Source organism: Berghia stephanieae, chromosome 5 (genome assembly GCF_034508935.2).
Source record: "Berghia stephanieae isolate SIO BIC M18660-M18661 chromosome 5, UCSD_Bste_1.3, whole genome shotgun sequence".
In the NCBI taxonomy this organism is placed as follows: Eukaryota; Metazoa; Mollusca; class Gastropoda; order Nudibranchia; family Aeolidiidae; genus Berghia; species Berghia stephanieae.
In genome coordinates, this window is record NC_088364.1 from 20,161,338 (window position 1) to 20,181,337 (window position 20,000).

Here is a 20,000-nt window from a genome sequence, read left to right on the forward strand (position 1 = left end):
GGCAAATCATAATATTATTATTTGACTTGGCCAGGTTGCATTGCATGAGGAGAAAATAATATAGTTTCTAAAAATGCAAATAACCGAATAATGTGTTTCTCATCGATTGAAGAGTGGTTTTCCAAAACTTCCCAACTCCGTTTTTCCTATTTTGATATATTGAGGATTATTTCCCGTATAATTTTTCATTTGGTCTATTATTTTCTCATAGTTCAAATTCACACAAATCTAGAAAAATTCTTGTGGCAATTGATGCTTAAAATAAAATTTATGTTTCAATTTATCTCATGGATGGAAAATCGAGTTTTGTAAATCCAGCCTTCAATTTTACTTTAAATTCAATACTCGGCATCTGATCCACCCCGTCATCATACCATATTTAGGCGAAAGGTCACATATTACCATCTCAGATGTAAAGTAAAAGCGAACCCCGTATGTAAAGTGTTAAAAAATCGAACACTCACCCTTTTAATCCATTAAGTCTGATATGTCAATGGCTCGGTCATCGCTTTACTCTTTACACCTGCCTTTGCTACGATAAAACGTCTATTTTTCGTTTTTGGCCCGAAAACTTTTGCTGCACAATATTATTGTATCAATAGACAAAATGATCCAAATTTATATAACACGAAATTTCCAAGAAATCTAAGGTTTAAGAATCTTTGGAAAGCTGGGATTCATCTTAATCTATCCATAAATGAATTTTTGGGTGTTTTGCTTTTTTAATGGTGGCTAAAAATTTAGGGAATTAAAAGGCGTTTTGTGTGTTCTGGGCAGCATCACTCTGATTGTATAAAGCGGTCCGTACAACCACTCACACCCACTCCTAACAGGATTTTGTTTCCTTTCATCGTCACATCATCTGCCTGGCGTTGACGTCATTGTGATCTAATCTTATCGGACACCTACACTGTGTTTACTTCGTGTCCTCTTTATCAATCTATCGACATTCTACCGAACCGGAAGTAAATCAAAAAGAGAAAGGAAATGCTTTTAAATCGAACCGCACGTTTCCTTACCCGCTTGGTCGACAAAGAAAAAAATAATTCTGAAAACCTGGCCCATTTTATTTTGGAGTCAAATACTCACAACATCCGCTCGCCAGATTAATATTACCAACACACAAAACTTTAGGTGTAACCTCCAACGTTTTTAGCCTGATTAATAATAACAAGAGATGAAAGGAGTAGGAAAGTGCCAGAAGACAATAGAGAATAAAATTTCGCGGGGGCGATGGGGGCTCGAACCCGCGATCTTACTGGTACGACAACTCCGCCTTACCAGGGAGAGCGTGGCTCTACTGTCTGAGCTATCCAACCTGATTGATGTAATATAATTACAACTACTCATTAACAGGCTGTCTAAAACAATAACAAAAAGCCAAGTGACGTCAACCTCGTTCCTTCTATTTGAATTGATAGAAGAAGGGATCACTCACACACTCACTCATTCCCATAACAGGATGGTAGTCGAGAAAAAAGCCGTAATCACTTTTCTCCATTCCTATTGATTCATTGATGGTCTGTCTTGCTCAGTAGTTCTTCCAGCCTGAGACCTGTCCATTATTTGTTAGTGTCTATTCTTAACCTTTACTTTAACTTGAGCTTTTATATAGCGCAATGTATCCCCTAAACGTGCTCAAAGCGCTTTACAAAGTGTCCCTGACCAACAGCAACACGTAACATGTAGAACGAGACATGTTAGGTGATATTCCTTTTTTTTTCCCGACAAAGACAACGCTGTTGTTCATGAACAGGTACTCATTTTACACCTGAGTACTGTGAGAGAATGTGAGTAAAGACCCTTTTCCAACGACTCAACTATGCTCCGAATGAGGCTCGAACCGAGGACCTTCCGATCTGAAAGCGAGTGTCATACCACAAGACCACATAGCTGCATCGGCATCTTCCTTTGTCTTCCTCTTTTCCTTTGTCCTTCTATCGTGCCCTGTAATTATTACTGTCTTGCAGAATTCTTCAGGACGCACAGTGTGCTCGAACCAAGCGAGCTTCCTTCTTGTTCCTGATGACAGTAGGTGTTCTTGCCTTCCCACTCAGGTCACTACCTCTTTCAATACATCTTCATTCGTTTACTGTCCTGTGTACGACACTTTTTTAAAAACTTGAGCTTTTCTATAGCGCAATATCCATTAAACGTGCTCAAAACGCTTTACAGGGGATCTCTAGCCAATAGCAACATTTAACATGTAGGGCGAGACAATACGCCTGTCAGACTATATCACAATATTTTTCGAACAGAAACAACGCTGTTAACGGCCAAGTACTCACTTTACACCTGAGTACGGTGAGAGACTGTGAGAAAAGAGCCTTTTCCAATGACACAACAATGCGTCTCTTAGAACGGGACTCGAGCCCAGGACCTTTCTTTCCGAAGGGGAGTGTCACACCATTAAACTCCACGGCCGCACTCTAAGCAGCTTTTTGTAGCTTTTGTTATCAAACGCCCTGATTCTTCTATCTCTATCTGCTGTCAATGCCCAAGTTTCGCAGCCATCGAGCACTATATATGAAGCGTACCACCGATTTGCACAACTTCATTTTTATCTTCAATTGTATTGTGCTCTTCCATGTTTTTGTCAATTTTATCACCGCTGCCGTTGCCTTTCCTAAGCTGCTCTCCTAATTTCTGTCTTGCTTGTCTCATCCTTGCCGACAGTGACACCCTGGTACTTAAATATGACAACCTCTTCCATTTCTGTCTTGTGTATTCATAGTTTTTTTTCCTGTTAACTCTCTCCTTGACAGCCATTTTCAGGATTTTCCCAAAACTTTAAACCCAACTAACACAAAAATATAGTTTTATCACTCAGACAGAAAAGCAGTAAAATTCTTCCGATACATGCAAAATATACTCTACAACATATTGTTCATTTTCTTTAAATTGTTTGAAGTACAAAACTAAATTTGAATAAGAAAGGTTGGTTGTATCGTAACGAATGTGACGATTTTCCTGTAGTTGGTAAGAAGAGGGTTAACCACTAGCTGTGATTTTTCAGCACTTATCGTCTTACCATATTTAGATGTTGTAATCCATCAGTTTATCTGCTTAGTTTTGTAATTCTTGTTGATTGCAAGCCATCAGTAAACGGTAAGTTGCACAATATCCCCCTTCCGAGTAAAATGCAAGTATGGTGTTACTCCAGCGTGTCAAGCTGTATTCGTTCTAGGATGACATTGAAGAGAATTGGAGAAAGGGTGCATCCCTGTCGTGTTCAGTGGCACGTACGACTGTTCGCCGACCCCCCCCCCCCCCCCCCCCCCATATTCTCTCCTCTCTCTCCCTTCTCTCTCTCTCTCTCTCTCACTCTCTCTCTCTCTCTCTCTCCTCTCTCTCTTCTTCTTCTCTCTCTCTCTTCTTTCTCCTCTCTCTTTTCTCTTTCTCTCTCTCTCTCTCTCCCTCTCTCTTTCTCTCTCTTCTCTCTCTCTCTCTTTTTCTCTCTCTATCTCTCTCTCTCTCTTTTCTTTCTTTTCTTCTAGCTCTCTCTGTCTTTCTCTTTTTTCATCTCTCCCCCCCCCCCTCTCTTTCTCTTTCTCTTTCCCTCTCTTTCTCTCTCTCTCTCTCTTCTCTCTCTCGCTCTCTCTTTCGCTCTCTCTCTCTCTCTCTCTCTCTCTCTCTCTCTCTCTCTCTCTCTCTCAGCCAGGCTGAGGTTATCGTGTCAATTGGACCCCGAGTTTGGCTCTATGACACTGTGATATTTTTATTCTTTGTTTTCATCTGGCACTTCTCTACATCTCATATTGATATCAATCTTAATGCCCGCTCCATATTTTAGCCTCGTTTTCACGATTTTCAGTTATTATCATAGATTATTTTCCTTCAAAAATCCATTTAAGCCTATTATCTTATTTTGAGTGACTTTCAATTGACGTCAACTTAAGGAAATTATTGTGTCTATGGATACTAAAAATAAGGTTTTCAATTCTTCTGGATGAAAATGTCGAGATATGGAAAAATTGGCTTTATGAGTTTTTGAATATCTAGATACTTTTGTGTAATTTTGTATCAAAACTTTGCAAATGGATTCCATTTATGAATAGAGTGGATTATATGTATGCCATATGTAACAGGCATCGGAAATCAGTTATGCAGTTTAGAAACCCTACTTAAAATAACAAGCATTACTCTTGTATTTATTTTTTTTCTTTGCATTTAGTTAACCTTCTCCTCCCCGATTATTTTCAAGATTTTTACTGAAATACCGACACAACACACAACATGAATGTTTAAACTCAAATTCAAAAGCGATAAGTACATTCAAAATGTGCTTTATAAAACAGCATTAAGTTATTGTGAATGTAACAAAGTATTTTGTTAAAATATTGTTATTTGTGAAATGAATCTGAACAAGAAAAATGTTGTAGATAATCTGTGTGACGATATTCCTACAATTTGGTGAGGAGAGGGTTAATAGACAATATCCTGTCTTGCTGACACATTCCAGAGGAGGGAAAATCGTGCTTGCTCTCTCGCTCTCTCTCTCTCTCTCTCTCTCTCTCTCTCTCTCTCTCTCTCTCTCTCTCTCTCTCTCTCTCTCTCTGTGGATCAAAGGATGTCGGAATGGATGGACAGATGGACAAATGGACACATGGACGGACGGACGGACGCATGGATAGATGGTTGAATGGATGGATGGATAGATAGATGGATTAATTGATTAAATGATCGATGAAATGATGGATTGATTGATGGATAGATCGATCCAAATATTGATTGATAGAAATATAGATATTTAGATAAATATATAGAGAGATAGATAAGTGGATAGATAGATAGATAGATAGATAGATAGATAGATAGATAGATAGATAGATAGATAGATAGATAGATAGATAGATAGATAGATAGATAGATAGATAGATAGATAGGTTAAAAATATAGATTATATAGATTGATAGATGGATAAATGGATATATATATATATATATATATATATATATATATAATATATAAGAAGAGAAGAGAGAGAGAGAGAGAGAGAGAGAGAGGAGAGAGAGAGAGAGAGACGATGAGAGAGAGTAGATAGATAGATATATAGATAGATAGATAGATAGATAGATAGATATAGATTAGATAGATAGATAGAGATAGATAGATAGATAGTAATAGATAGATGAGATAATGATGATAGATGATGGGTCGATCGATCGATCTACTTGAGAGTAATAAAGATGAAATGAGTAATAAAGGTGGCGAGACTTGTTTGTATGTGTGATGAGGTAGGGGGGAGGGGGAGGGGTAGGTTAGGGTATCCAGTATAATTGAGTTGATGACTAATCATGCATGTAATTCTATGAGGGCATTCTGTCCTCCCAGCTGGTGGAAATTTCATGGAAATAACATCAGAAAAAAGTCCTTCACATTTATTATGGGTATTCCCGACAGCTCATCTGATAGAGCACTAACTGCACAAGCAAAGGGAAAGGTTTTTGTCTCATGTGTAGTTGAGATTTTTTTTTTATTTGTCTGACCTCTCCATCCACTCCGAATGGGTGGATGGGTCCGTGAAATTTGGCTGAAATGATTTTGCGATAGACCAGTGTCCTATCCAAAAGGTAAGCAGCCAATAGGATTCAATAGTCTGATGTCACGTCCGCCCAGCAACGAGCAGCTTGGTTCTAAACAAAGAAAATCGGTATTCTTCATTCTGGCTAGAAGTTTTTCACATGTAATGTGATCAGAATGTATAAAAGTCAAAACATGATCAGATTTATAATGTTTTTCTCCTCTGGATACACTTTTATACTCGTCGGAGAAGTATTTCATTAGGGCGTCCGCCATTGTTCAGATAGTTTAGAACCAGTTGCTTAGGTATTATGCGAGGGAAGTGACGTCACGACTGTCGAAGCCTATTGTTGACTGCCCGTTAAGCGTCAAGAAACCGGTATAACCCTCGACTTTGTGTCCTTAGGTGTGCTATTTTTATCCACTCACATTCATTACATCCATAGAGTCGGATTTTAGCACCGATGTTTATAACGTGAAAATGTCATAAACAATTGCTTGCTACCCTCAAAATTGTATTATCCCAGTGAAGTAAGTATCTGTCACTTTTGGCAATTTCCACTCGTCGTTGTGGAGTTCAGAGTGAGACCAGTTACGATATATTCTTGTTGTGTGAGACCAGAAATGGGGAGTATCTAGCGTTTTCGCCATAAGACCCCTATTGTACTAACAGTGCGGCTATGTGGTCTTGTCGTCTGACACTCGCTTTCGGATTGGAAGGCCCTGGGTGCGAGCCTCGCTCTGCGCATAGTTAAGTCCTTGGAAAAGAACTTCTTACTGTAATTAGGTGTAAAATGAGTACCTGGCCGCTAACAGCGTTCTCTGTTGGAACAAATTGTCTTATTGCCTAACAGGCGTCATGTCTCGTTCTTTATTTCACGTGTTGCTTTTGGCCAGGGACCTTTGTAAAACGCTTTGAGCAGGTTTAGTGGATATTGCGCTATATAAAAAAGCTCAAAGCTCAATACTACAGCGTGTGTCTTGGGGGAAGGTATTTACCATAAGCAACTTAAATTGAATGAGTAAAATGCCGTTGCTCATGATTGAAACAGTATGGGTGATCGACAGGTCACTTTTGCTGTACGAAATTGGAATTTAGTTACATACGACTTTTACATTTATTCCCATTTTATGCAGAACAAATCGCCTGTCAGGTAGTCTTTTTTGCACAACTTTTACAATATCGAGGGAGTCCAGATAGCTCAGTTGGTAGAGCATTCGCTGCATACACAAATGGACCGAGATCGATCCCTGGTGGAGTCAATATATTTTTCTGCCCCCCCCCCCCCCAACCCCTTATCCACCCAGTAATGATTGAGTAGCTGGGTCTGTTAGATTTGGCGGAAAGTATTTTATGATAGGCCCGTGTCTAGGGTATCGTAAAGCAATTATTATTGTTCGTTCACGGTATAGGATCCTGGATAAACTCTGGTTCTATGTGGCTAACGGAAAGATACTTGGGGGATAAATAAAGCATTGTCAGGCGCATTTAGGATGTTGAAACCGTATAAAAATATCTCCTTAAGAGTGACATGAAAACTCCCAAAAGAGCTTATAAACAGTCTTAATAGGAAGCGGCGCGCTGCCTCATGAAAATGGTGATTCGTTTTTTTAATTTTGCAATATATATTTTCTCCTTGCTTTGCTCTCATTAAATATTGCTGGCCTGAAATGTCAAAGCTGTCCTATGGGAGATCATCCTCCATCTGAACCCCGCCCCTTCCCTTTGACGTTTATCCTTCCGCCTATTTACTTCAATATTTAAAATGTTTGAAATGTCACTGGTTTAAAGTATGCAGATATGATGCTCTCTCTCTCTCTCTCTCTCACACACTCCTCTCCATCATCTCCACAACCCTCTCTTCTCTTTCTTCTCTCCTCTCTCTCTACTCACTCTCTCTCTCTTCACACACACACACTCCTCACATCCGTCCCACTCTCTTTCTCTTTCTTCTTCCTTCTCTCTTCTCTCTCTTCTCTTTCTTCTTTTCTCTCCTCTCTCTCTCTTTCTTCTCTCTTATTTTTTTTCTCTTTTCTTCTCTCATCTCTCCATCTCTCTCTTTCTTCTCTTCTTCTCTCTCTCTTCTCTCTCTCTCTTCTATATATTTCTCTCTATTTCTCATATATATCTCATTTATTTCTCACTATCATCTCTCCTTCTCTAATAATATTGATAGATAATATAATTATATATATATATATATATATGATATAGATAGATAGATAGATAGATGATAGATAGATAGATAGATATAGATAGATAGATAGATAGATAGATAGATAGATAGATAGATAGATAGATAGATAGATAGATAGATAGATAGATAGATAGATAGATAGATAGATAGTGATAGAGTGAGTGGGAGGTGAGAATATATATATATATATATATATATATATATATATATATATATATATATATATATATATATATATACATTTATACCCTTTGTCTCTCTCTCTCTCTCTCTCTCTCTCTCTCTCTCTCTCCCTCTCTCTCTCTCTCTCTCTCTCTCTCTCTCTTCTTTTTTATTTCTTTCTCTCGTTTATTCTTTTTCTTTTATCTCTCCATCTGCATTTTCTTTCTCTTTTTCCCAAGCCGTTTTTACGATACTGGGTTCTATCAGAATATCATATCTCACAGTCGCCTTCTCGTCCACTCACGATCCGATACACACAAACGCACTCACACACACAAACACACACACACACGTATGTGTGTGTGTATATGTGTGTGTGAATAACCATCACAATTTATCAATCATTATTTATACATCTATATTAAAAATCTATCTGTCTGTCTCTATAAAGAACGAAGTTGACGTCACTCGTGTCTTTGTTATTGGTTGTTTTTGTTTTGTTGTTTTTGTTTGTTTTTTTTTTTTTTTTTTTTTTTTTTGTTTTTTTTTTTTTGTTTTTTTTTTGCGGTTTTTTTTTTGTTTGTTTGTTTGTATTTTTTGCCATCCCTGCTCATGAGTATATCTCATCAAACTGTATTAACCAGACTATAAACGTTCAAGGTTATACACATAGTTTGTGTGTTGATCTGCTATAGATAGTATGCTCTTGGCTATGAAGCTCATAACATTGCCATCCGGAAGTATAACGGACCAACACACAAAACTATGTGTAACCATGAACTTTTATAGTCGGGGTAATACAGTTTAGTGAGTATCACTCACAAACGCGGATGGCAAAATACAAAAACAAAGGCTTGAGTGACGTCATCTTCAAACTATCTATACTTCCGGATGGCAATGTTGTGAACTTCTTAGGCAAGTGCACAGCATCTATATATCTATAATATATGCCATTTCAATATCAATATCTATCTATCTATCTATCTATCTATCTATCTATCTATCTATCTATCTATCTATCTATCTATCTATCTATCTATCTATACCCGTCTCATACCCAAACATTCCCTCTATGTCTCACCTAATGCCTATGATGTAAGAAATACATGTTTCCGCCATTCCCCGTGCGACAGTTATTTTGATTGGCATCGGCGGGCACGTGTAGTAATAATGGTGTTATAGTATTATGACGTCACTCACCACGGTACCAATGTCATGGTTACCTTCGGGTAATCATATTGTCAGTCACAAGCTGAAGTAGAACCTGTGAGAGACTCAATAGAACCCAACTGATATTTCTTATTAGCTTTCACACGATGAGTTAGATGGGAGTTGGGGGGGGGGGGGGGGGGGGGGGGGCGAAGTGGCCGAGTGGTTAAGGCATTGCACTGTGATCCGGATGGCCCGGGTTCGAGCCCCGCTTTAGGAACTGTCGTTTTTTTTTTCTTTGAGCAAGATTAATAACCCCCAATTTGCTCACTTGGACAACATTGGTGATTCCTGTTGATATCAGCCTTCTTGTTTGATGAGTTATCTATATTCCTTCGTGGAATGCCTAGGCGACGATATCTTATGATATTGTGGCGAAAAATGCATACTTTTTAAAAAGATTATTATTATTATTATTATTATTATTATTATTATTATTATTATTATTATTATTATTATTATTATTTATTATTATTATTATTATTATTATTATTATTATTATTATTACTAGTATTATTATTATCATTATTATTATCTATTATTACTTTATTTATTATTATTATTATTATTATTATTATTATTATTATTATTATTATTATTATTATTATTATTATTATTATTATTATTATTATTATTATTATTATTATTATTATTATTATTTATTATTATTATTATTATTATTATTATTATTATTATTATATTATTATTATTATATTATTATTATTATTATTATTATTATTATTATTATTATTATTATTATTATTATTATTATTATTATTATTATTATTATTATTATATCATTATTATTTTTATTATTATTATTATTATTATTATTATTATTATTATTATTATTATTATATTATTATTATCAATATTATCATTATTATCATAATCATCATCATCATCATCATCATCATCATCATCACCATCATTCATCATCATTAATATTATTATTACTATTATTATTATTATTATTATTATTATTATTATTATTATTATTATTATTATTATTATTATTATTATTATTATTATTATCATTATTATTATTATTATTATTATTATTATTATTATTATTATTATTATTATTATTATTATTATTATTATCAATATTATCATTATTATCATAATCATCATCATCAGCGTCAGCGTCATGTTACTGCGCTCTTATCACATGACTTTTTTCAAAAGTCCAGACACATTAATCACTCAGCCATCGAGGTTGTAGTCCTTGACTACTCTATGTCCAAATATAGTTTCTGCCATGATAGACACGAGAAATTCATGCGACCAATACAAGGGAGGTCTCTAAAAAACATATTTATCACTGTACGCTGTTAAGTTGGGCTGGATTCTATGTTCTATGCCCATTGACAAAATTGTGACTCTAGCCAGGAACAGACGTGCTTGGTCCCCATATGTGGATTCCCTGTGACCGTGACACTTTTATGCTTATGTCGGAGCATAGCACCTTATAGGTGCCGTACTCATGTACAATGGAACTCATACATAAATCACTGTACACATCCAGTATTGAAATCATTAATGTGTGCACCACAGACTATTCGGTATTCTATCGTTTTGTGTGTTGGTACGTTATATCCGGCTGGCGGATGTTGTGAGTATTTTACTCAAACGTATAGCATTAATACCGTTTTGAGGCGATGGGTCACATATCATATTCCTATTCCTATTGTAGCTATGTCGAAATAACATTACAATTGAAAATTAGCAACGTCTATTTTTAGTAAATAGCTCTACCCGTCTTGGTACCGATTTGATATTCAAAAACACAGTAAGTCGTGTCGAAATCGCATTGCCTTCAATTTTAGCAACTATGAGTAAATCGCTATTTATTTATTATCTCTGCAACGATTCTATATTCAAAGCCATGGTTAGTTATGTCGAAATAACATTACTTGGAAAGCTAGAAGTGTAAACAGCCACAACTGTCATAGTGCTGGCAAAACGCCGTTTATTTTCCTAATAACGTCAAACTCGATAAATTACGGTTATGAATCACAACCAGTGAAATTCTTAAACTTAAGACATTATAGAAGTCTCAGGTTTGATAATTTTTAACGTTAAGGAGGGGGATGATTATAAATTATTGATATATATATATATATATATATATATATATATATATATATATATATATATATATATATATATAAGGAAAGAAAAGGAATTCTTGCCAACATTTTAAAAGGTATTTTGTCAATGCATCGCAATAGGGAATGAGATTAGCGGAAGAGTAGCGTCCTTTGATTGGACGTCACAGACTATAGGTGACGTCCAATCAAGGGACGCTACTCTTCCGCTAATCTCATTCCCTATAGTGGATCTCAGTAGTGATTGTGTATTGAAATTTCCCGTGAGTTAACGAATCCCTCAGTGTCTGATGAAAGCCGAGCCCAGATCTATTGTATTCGCTAATGGAATGGACCATTTCCCGTAATGATTCAGCAACTAGCTATCATCATTTGTAGCGATACAGTCCCCGTGTTATCACAGGCAATGCAATCACATTAGGAATCTAATTAAGATGAACGCACCTCCGTCCGTGCGGGATGGAAATAATGATGATGATATGTACACGTTTACCACCAGGAGGATGGGGTTCAATGCCGGACAACAACAAAAAATAGCAGGCTGATCAAAATTAGTATCGGTATCTCTAGTGTCGATTTTGAAGGAAAAAAAAAAACGTTTTTAAAACTTTGGCCACAAAACGTATCCATCAAATTCCGATCGATTAGAATAAATCTCATCTTGTCAAAAACTCTCAAACCTGGGACTTCAGTAAAGTCTACAAGGAACAGCCAGATTGGAGAGTTTTTGACGTGATATGGGTTATTTTAATCGATCAGTATACAGAGGACGAGTTTTCTGGTCAAAATTTTTTTATTGTGATTTTTCAGAGTACGGCAATGTTGTAGTTTTATACCATCACGCGATTTCAGTGAATGGTTTGTGATGAATAGCAATGAATGTTTTGTGAAGAGGAATAAAAACAGCTGGTTGTGCGGTTATGTGGTCTTGTGGTATGACAGTCGCTTTTGGGTCGGAATCATAGTTGAGTTCTTGGAAAAGGTTCTTTACTGACATTATCTCACCATACTCAGATGTAAAACGAGTAACTGGTCTTAAACAGCGTTGTCTCTGTCGGGGAAAAAATGTAAAATTGCCTAATAGGCGTCATGTCTCGCTCTACATGTTTAGTGTTGTTGTTGGCTTGGTATTACTTGTAAAGCGCTTTGAGCACAATTAGTGGATATTGCGATATATAAAAGCTCAGTGGGTTTTTTTTTAAATCCATATCGATAGAAAGTAAACAAATCAAAAATAGTAAAGGCGACTCAACACATACTTGTTGAACCATTTGCGAAACAGAGAAAGACAGTAACCGCGGTGTCTTCGTTGAATAGGATTGTAACTGCCCTTTATATAGGTGTAATAATATTATGATCTCTTTCTACACGCTAACTGTTGCTTTTGGCTTGGGACGAATTGAAAAGCGACATGAGCAAATTTAGTATAGATTGCACTCTTTAAAAGACTGCCTTCGTTTGGGTTTGTTTTTTTAAAATTTACTTAAACTTCAGATTTTCCGACATCTCCAAATGCCACAAGAAGGAACTACATCGTAGTAACACGGGTAAATGAACAGGGTTTTCACAATGTCTGTGTAAATAGTGATAATACAGACTTCTTTTTATTCAATTACGATTTCAATGAATGGAATGTTTATATCATATGACCTCTTCAGTCACGAAATGTGACATTCAGCCAATACTCTTCAACAGTCGTAACGTCACTTCCCTCGTAATGACGTATGGTAACTTAGTAACTATCGGAACAATGGCGGACGCCCTTATGAGATATTTCTCCGACGGCATAAAAGCGTATCCCTGGGGAAAAAAACATTCTAAATCTGATCATGTTTTTACTTTTACACATTGTGATCACAAGAAATATGAAAAGTTATAGTCAGCATGAAGAATAAAACGTCCAGATTTTCTTTGTTTAGAACCACGATGGCCGCCGTTGCTGGGCGACGTGACACCAGACTATTGAATCCAATTCTTCCCAAACGACAATAATATAATTGGATGAATACAAATTGATAGTGAAGGCTCGCATGTACCCAGCCCAGGACTCTGTAGACATTCTGTAATATGTTGCTCTTGGATTGACCTTTAATCTCGGTTGATTTCGTTTCCTTTGATTTTTGTTTTCATATTAAGCTTGATAGTCAATGCCCTTTAGTTACTCTATTATCGTAATATTTACTGACTTTAATATGACGCCAATGTGTTCCAAATCCTGTTTTACCCCAAAAAGCAAAGAACAAACCTATTATTGGTGGACCACCTCCTTCATCCGGTATTATGTCATAACTATCCAAAAGTGAATATTAAGTAAACAAATTTATTAAATTTCTCCAGATGCAACAAGATGGAACCACGAGAGACCGACACGGATATGATGGTGCTGTTGGACCTACTTTATACCTCTGTTGAACTGATGCTACTAGACTGTAGGATCTTAATCTTTTAGTTATACGAACACATTCCTTCTTTTCTGCGCTAAAATGACATAAAAGTATCGTAAGTACCGTTATACTCCTATCATTTAATTCTTTTTTTCTTTCTCTATTTCTCCAGATGCAACAAGAAGCAACTACAACGTGCCAACACTTTGCCTCTGATAGACATTCCAAGTCTCATCCCCAGCGACGACTCCAGAGCGGTGTCCAAAACTGGCAATACATACTCCTCCTCCTCCTCCTCCTCCTCCTCCTCCACACACAAGAACACGGCGGGAACACTATCTCTAGCACCGGCCTCGTCATCGTCGTCTTCTTCGTCGTCATCGATTTCAGTACCGATGGGAATCAAACCTGCATCCTCGTCGACCAATACTTCCCCCGTGAACAAGTGGGTTCGGAGGAAACTTTCATGCCAGGAGTTTATGATGAGTCGCAAATGGGATATTGAGGGTGAGGATGAAACTACATCGTAACATACTGACTAATATCATGAACCTATTTCTCTGTGCTACACGAAATGATTTTAAATATTAGCATTTATTTAGCGCATTTTCACGGATTCACCATGCATTATTGCGCTTCACAATGATACATATTATATTCCCCCATTCCGTACCAAATGTCTGTGTCATACAATACACGTCGCTAGTTTGAACCAACTCATTTACAATATCTGTCACTGGGTATGGTGAGGAAATCGTTCACACGTGAGTCAAGTAGGGAAATTTGTTTAAACAGCTTTAAACCCAGGGACATGGCAACAATTTGCAATCACCTATCTCAGTTACGGACCACGCTCGAAATCATTTGAATTTTGACACTGAAAACACAGTTCTGTCGTTCTTTGATAAAACTTATTTTTTAAAATAATTAGTCTTACACTTCAAATAATATCACTGGATTAAAGTGGGCATCAATCTGCCAACAGAATCTCAAACATTTGACTTAAAATGTTCTTAGTTTTGAATATATTTTGGAAACGCAAGGGTCGTTGAAACCATTGATGATTTTTTTTTTGTTCAATTGAAATATGTTTTGTCCAATTGCGACACAGATGTACGCGAGTCTGGTCTACCCTTTGCTTTGTTAGCTCATTGCTACGTTCGGGTTAGTTGAAGACCTCAACCAGCAAACGCCTCTATGCCTATTTTGAGCGTCTAAATTTTTATGCGCCATTGCTGCTTTCAATCCAGATATGGACGGATTCCAATGGTTTCGCTGCCCTTTCTTCTCAAAGACTGACCACCCATTTCCACAGCCTCTTCACTTTTTTTTCTGCCCCGAGAGGGGGGAGGGGGCGGGTGCCTGAGCGGTATTGCATCGCATTCTTATCCTAAAGATCTCAGTGCTTTAGTTCACATTTATAATCACTTTCAATGTCTTCCTTACTTTACTTTGTTTATAAACTCCTGGACATAATTTTTTTACTTTTCAGCAATTTTTTTCGATACTCTACTTTGTCTGTTTCTATATTTAACTGTTTACAGAGTCAAAGATGAAAGGAACCAAGTTTGGAGTTGTGTTGAGAAGTCAAAGCGCCGACAGACGAGGTGAGGGAGACCATGTCAAACCTAGTAAGTCATTTCAATTTGTATTTCAATAACGATATAATGGGCATAGTTACCCAATCAATGAACACGAGGTAGTAATGAAATCAATAAGATTATATACATCGGCGGTACCTTTTATTTTATCCAAAATTCGTTTATAAAAATGAATGAATGAATACGTTGATGTTGCAAAACTGCGATTTTCCAGGAATCTCAAATTGATATATCGATGATATTAGATAATGATGTTGTTATAGAGGTGGATAATTCAAATTGATACCAAATTTATTCTTATAGTATAATAAAAACCACGATGTGAACCATTTACACGATGTACGGAAATCCTCTTCATGCCAATTATAAATACCGATTATAATTTCATGATGAATAGTGGAGTGCTTAGTATATGGGGCAGCGTGGCTCAAGCCGTACGGTCTTTGCTTCGTACCCGAAAGGTAATGAGTTCGAATACGCACTGCGTTGTGTGGCCTTAAGCTAGTCACCTCACCTTAGCTCAGTTTGCGGCGCTGCACTGCGGCTGACGCTTGGGATATTACTGTCTTCTCTTGGAATAGACCCTAAAGAAGAAGTTCCCCTTTGGGATGAATAAAGGGAAGTTCTTGTAAAAAATGAATATCCATTGCGTTACAAGAAAATGGATTGCCCAAATATATGATATTTATATATATTATACATCCATATTATTGGAATTGGATTCCTGGCTGTAGGCGGTGACGAAATTGCAAATTTGATTTCACATGATGATGATGATGATGATGATGATGATGATGATGATGATGATGACGATGATGATGACGATGACAGTGATGATGATGATGATGAAATACTCAGTGTTTTAGATCGGTTGCTCATTTGCAAGGAATCATCAAGAAAGACAATCCTTTTATTATATTTAATGTCTCCTCTAGTGGATTTGATTATTTGAATTACTTCCCTTACACTTTACATGTTGTTTGGTTATTGAATAATCTATTATAATTCGTCTCGTAATAATTTCTGTATTATCTTATCACCATCATAATCTGCATCATTCTCATCATCATCATCATCATCATCATCATCTCATCATCATCATCATCCATCATCATATTATTATGATGTACTATTAAAAACTATTTGTTGTGTGAATTATTATGATTATTAATAGTAGAGAGTAGTAGTAGTTTAGTTAGTAGTATAGTATGTAGTAATATAGTAGTAGTAGATAGTAGTAATTATATAGCAGATATGAGTAGTGTGTATAGGTAGTAGTAGTAGTAGTAGTTAGTAGTTAGTAGTAGTAGTGTAGTAGTGTAGTAGTAGTAGAGTAGTAGTGTAGTAGTAGTAGTAGTAGTGTTAGTAGTATGTGTAGTAGTAGTAGTAGTAATGTAGTAGTAGTGAGTGTAGTGTAGTAGTAGGTAGTAGTAGAGTAGGTAGTAGAGTAGTACTGTAGTAGTGGTGGTGGTGGTGGTGGTAGTAGTGTAGTAGTATATGTGTGTAGTATAGTGTTGGGAGGAGGTGGGGAGGAGGGGGAGGAGGATGGGGGCTAGTAGTGTAGTGAGGTGGTGATGGTGGTGGTGTTGGTGGTACAGTGTTTTGTCTATTCACTTCAACAACGCCATATTATATTCTCTCATCTCTCATTTGTCATTAGTATTTCATTCATCGTGTTTTGTTGATAAAGGGGAAACCCGAAACGTCTACATTATTTGTCTCGTTAAATAAATTGAAGCCTCCATTCCATTTGAATAATTCTTTTTTATTTCTCCGAACTTCAAGGAGTAACATTTCCATTATTCATTTTACCTGGTGGAAAGCCATTTTGGAAAAGTGTTGGATCCTCTTTAATTGCTTTATTTTGTTATTTATTTACCTATTTATTCGTTTATTCATCCATGTGCAAATGAATACTTCTTGTTGTTAACTGTCGCTACTGCATGCCTGATGTCATTTGTTTTCATATCGTTAATTCAAGCGGAAAACAACAAGCATTGAGTGTTCGACTCATTGAACAAAGTGATGCTAATCTGCTCGAAGCTATGGACTGTAAACAGTAATAAACAATCATGAATATAACAGCTTCAAAACAGAACAAATTACCAAACAGGGAACGAATTTCTCTGTCGTCGATCTGGTTTTTTAATAAGGTATTTTTGTTTTTATTGTTTTTGTTTTTGTTGTTGTTGTTGTTGTTGGCTGAAGAAGGGTTTTGAGCCCGAAATGTTCCGTGTTTGGTATTTTTGTTTGTTTTTTTTTTTTTGACCTGTTATATTCATTTCTGTTTATAACGTATATATTGAACAGCACGAATCGACACACGACTTTGATAAATCATTTGCAATCGTTCAATAATTCTTATTTAATTTCCACTCATAACTGTCGTACTCTTGGAAATCTCGGTTTTGCGGTTTTGCCAGATGATTGGTCGTTTTAATCGATCGTATTTTTAAGGATTAGTTTTTGGTCAAATTGTTTAAATACATGTTTGTTTGGGTTTTTTTTTGGTTGTTTGGTTGGTTTTTGTTTTTTTGGGTTTGTTTTTTTTTTGGGGGGGGGGTTGTATTCTTTTTTTTTTGGGGGGGGGTTGTTTGTTTTTTGTTGTTGTTTTTTCCAGGGTACGGCATTTAACTGGTTAACCAAATCTGAAACTATCTATACTTTTGTCTTATATGAAACTATTGATTTTACTTTTCCTTCCTCGTTCTAATCGCCTCGAGGGATAATATACGATTTTTTCACTCTTGTCTTTTGGAATTCCGGACGTGTTCCCAACCGCTGCACGAGCTTGCGAGGTTAAAGTTAGATAATTCTCCTTTGATCAGAGTTTTGTACAATTTGACCGCTAGACCTTTTATAAGACCTATATTTAAAAGACGTAGTGGTTGTTCTTCATATTTGTAGTCTAAAGATGGAATGAAATATGTTGTTATGTCTATCAAAATTTATTTTGTGATATAGAGTTCTGTTCGGGGAATTATCGGGAAATTATTAACAGTTTATATATCTTCTTTAGAACGGTTATTTGGTCTTGTGATATGACATTAGCTTTCGGACCGAAAGGTACTGGTTTCGGGGCCTCGCTCGGCGCATAGTCGAGTCCTTGGAAAACGCTCTTTACTCACCGTACTCGGTGTAAAATGAGTACCAGGTCGTTAAAAGTGTTGTCTCTGTCGGAAAAAAAATGTAATAACGTCTAACAGGCGTCATGAATCGTTCTACATGTTACGTGTTGGTGTTGGCCAGGGTTACAAAACCTTTGTCTAACAAGCAAAAGTGACCGGTAGTCGTCCCGCCTGGAGTCGAGATTATCTCTGACCTGCCTAATATCCTTATATTAGATTGTTGAGTTCCAATTTGCTCACTTTGGACTACATGGGTCATTCCTGTTGTCACCAGACATCTTGTTTGATAGAATATCTATATTCCTTCATCGAGTGCCTAGGCGACGGATTTTAATGGTACCGTCGCGAAAGAACGTAATTATTTTTCATAATATCCATATACCTAGCAATAAATTGGTCGTTAATTGCTGGCTCTTTTAGATCTGGCATTTCATCTGGTCGATGTAGATTCTGAAAATTGTCTTCAAAGTCAATAATATGATTTAGTAGTCCTCAAGAGCCATTAGGCTCACGGAGCCGGCTTTTATCACGGTTTCTTTTGCGTGAAACGGGTAATAACAATTGCTCGCTTCCCTTTAGATAGGACGCTAGTCTATCGCAAAGTACTTTCCATCAAGTCTAGTTGGATATCTCGTCCTACATATTAAGCGTTGCCTTTGGCTAGGGTTCCCTTTTAAAGCGCACAGAGCTCGTTTAGTTGATATTTGGCAATATAAATGCTCAAGGTTTGTTTGTTTTTAAACAGACCCAGCTGCCCATCCATCACTGCTGAATGGACAAGGGGTGGGGAGGGGGGGGGGGGAGGAGAAGGAATGTGAAACCTGTGACAAAAACCAGACGATAATATGGTATTTTGGGGGAATTCTTGTAGTTTCTTACATAATTCAAAAGCAAATCAAACGAAAATCTCAATTCTAATCATTTTAACTTCAAATTCGCCTTTTGTGCTCCGGATGACTCCGACCTAAATCCAGTTTGAGGCGTTGGGTAAGGATAGGTTATAATAATATTTTGACCGACTGTTTCCTTTATCACTGAATGAATGAAGACGATGAACTTTGACGAGATCACCACACCCTGTCGGGGTGACAGAACTAGTATTCAACATTATATATTATTTAAAAAACCAGAATGTCTTGACAAGAATTGGACCATCCTCTAGATTAATTTATCGAACTGGAGATTTACAGGATATTAAGGCTGAGTTGACAAGTCGGCGGAGGTGGTGGGTGGGGGAAGAGGGGGAGGGGGGGGGGGCGTATGGAAAGGATGGACATTTCTGCCGTACTCTGGAAAAACCCATATTTTAAAATTTGGCCAGAAAACTCGTCCTTCAAATATCGATCGATTTTATAAACGACCCTCATCTTGGCAAAAAAACTCTCAAACCTGGGACTTTGCGATAAATAGATAGATAGATAGATAGATAGATAGATAGATAGATAGATAGATAGATAGATAGATAGATAGATAGATAGATAGATAGATAGATAGATAGATAGATATAGATAGATAGATAGATAGATAGATAGATAGATAGATAGATAGATAGATAGATAGATAGATAGATAGATAGATAGATAGATGATAGATAGATAGATAGATAGATAGATAGATAGATAGATAGATAGATAGATAGATAGATAGATAGATAGATAGATAGATAGATAGATAGATAGATAGA

The 20,000-nt window shown here is 36.6% G+C and overlaps 1 protein-coding gene across 1 annotated transcript in view; it reads left to right on the top strand.

The window, feature by feature from the left end:
* LOC144972563 (ankyrin repeat and fibronectin type-III domain-containing protein 1-like) overlaps window positions 1-20,000 on the top strand; it is a 253,729-nt gene that overhangs the window by 107,814 nt on the left and 125,915 nt on the right. The window contains exons 3-4 of the mRNA XM_078913916.1: window positions 13,760-14,094; window positions 15,132-15,218. Coding sequence (XP_078770042.1) covers window positions 13,760-14,094; window positions 15,132-15,218 — 422 coding nt within the window. The remainder of the gene's footprint in view (window positions 1-13,759; window positions 14,095-15,131; window positions 15,219-20,000) is intronic.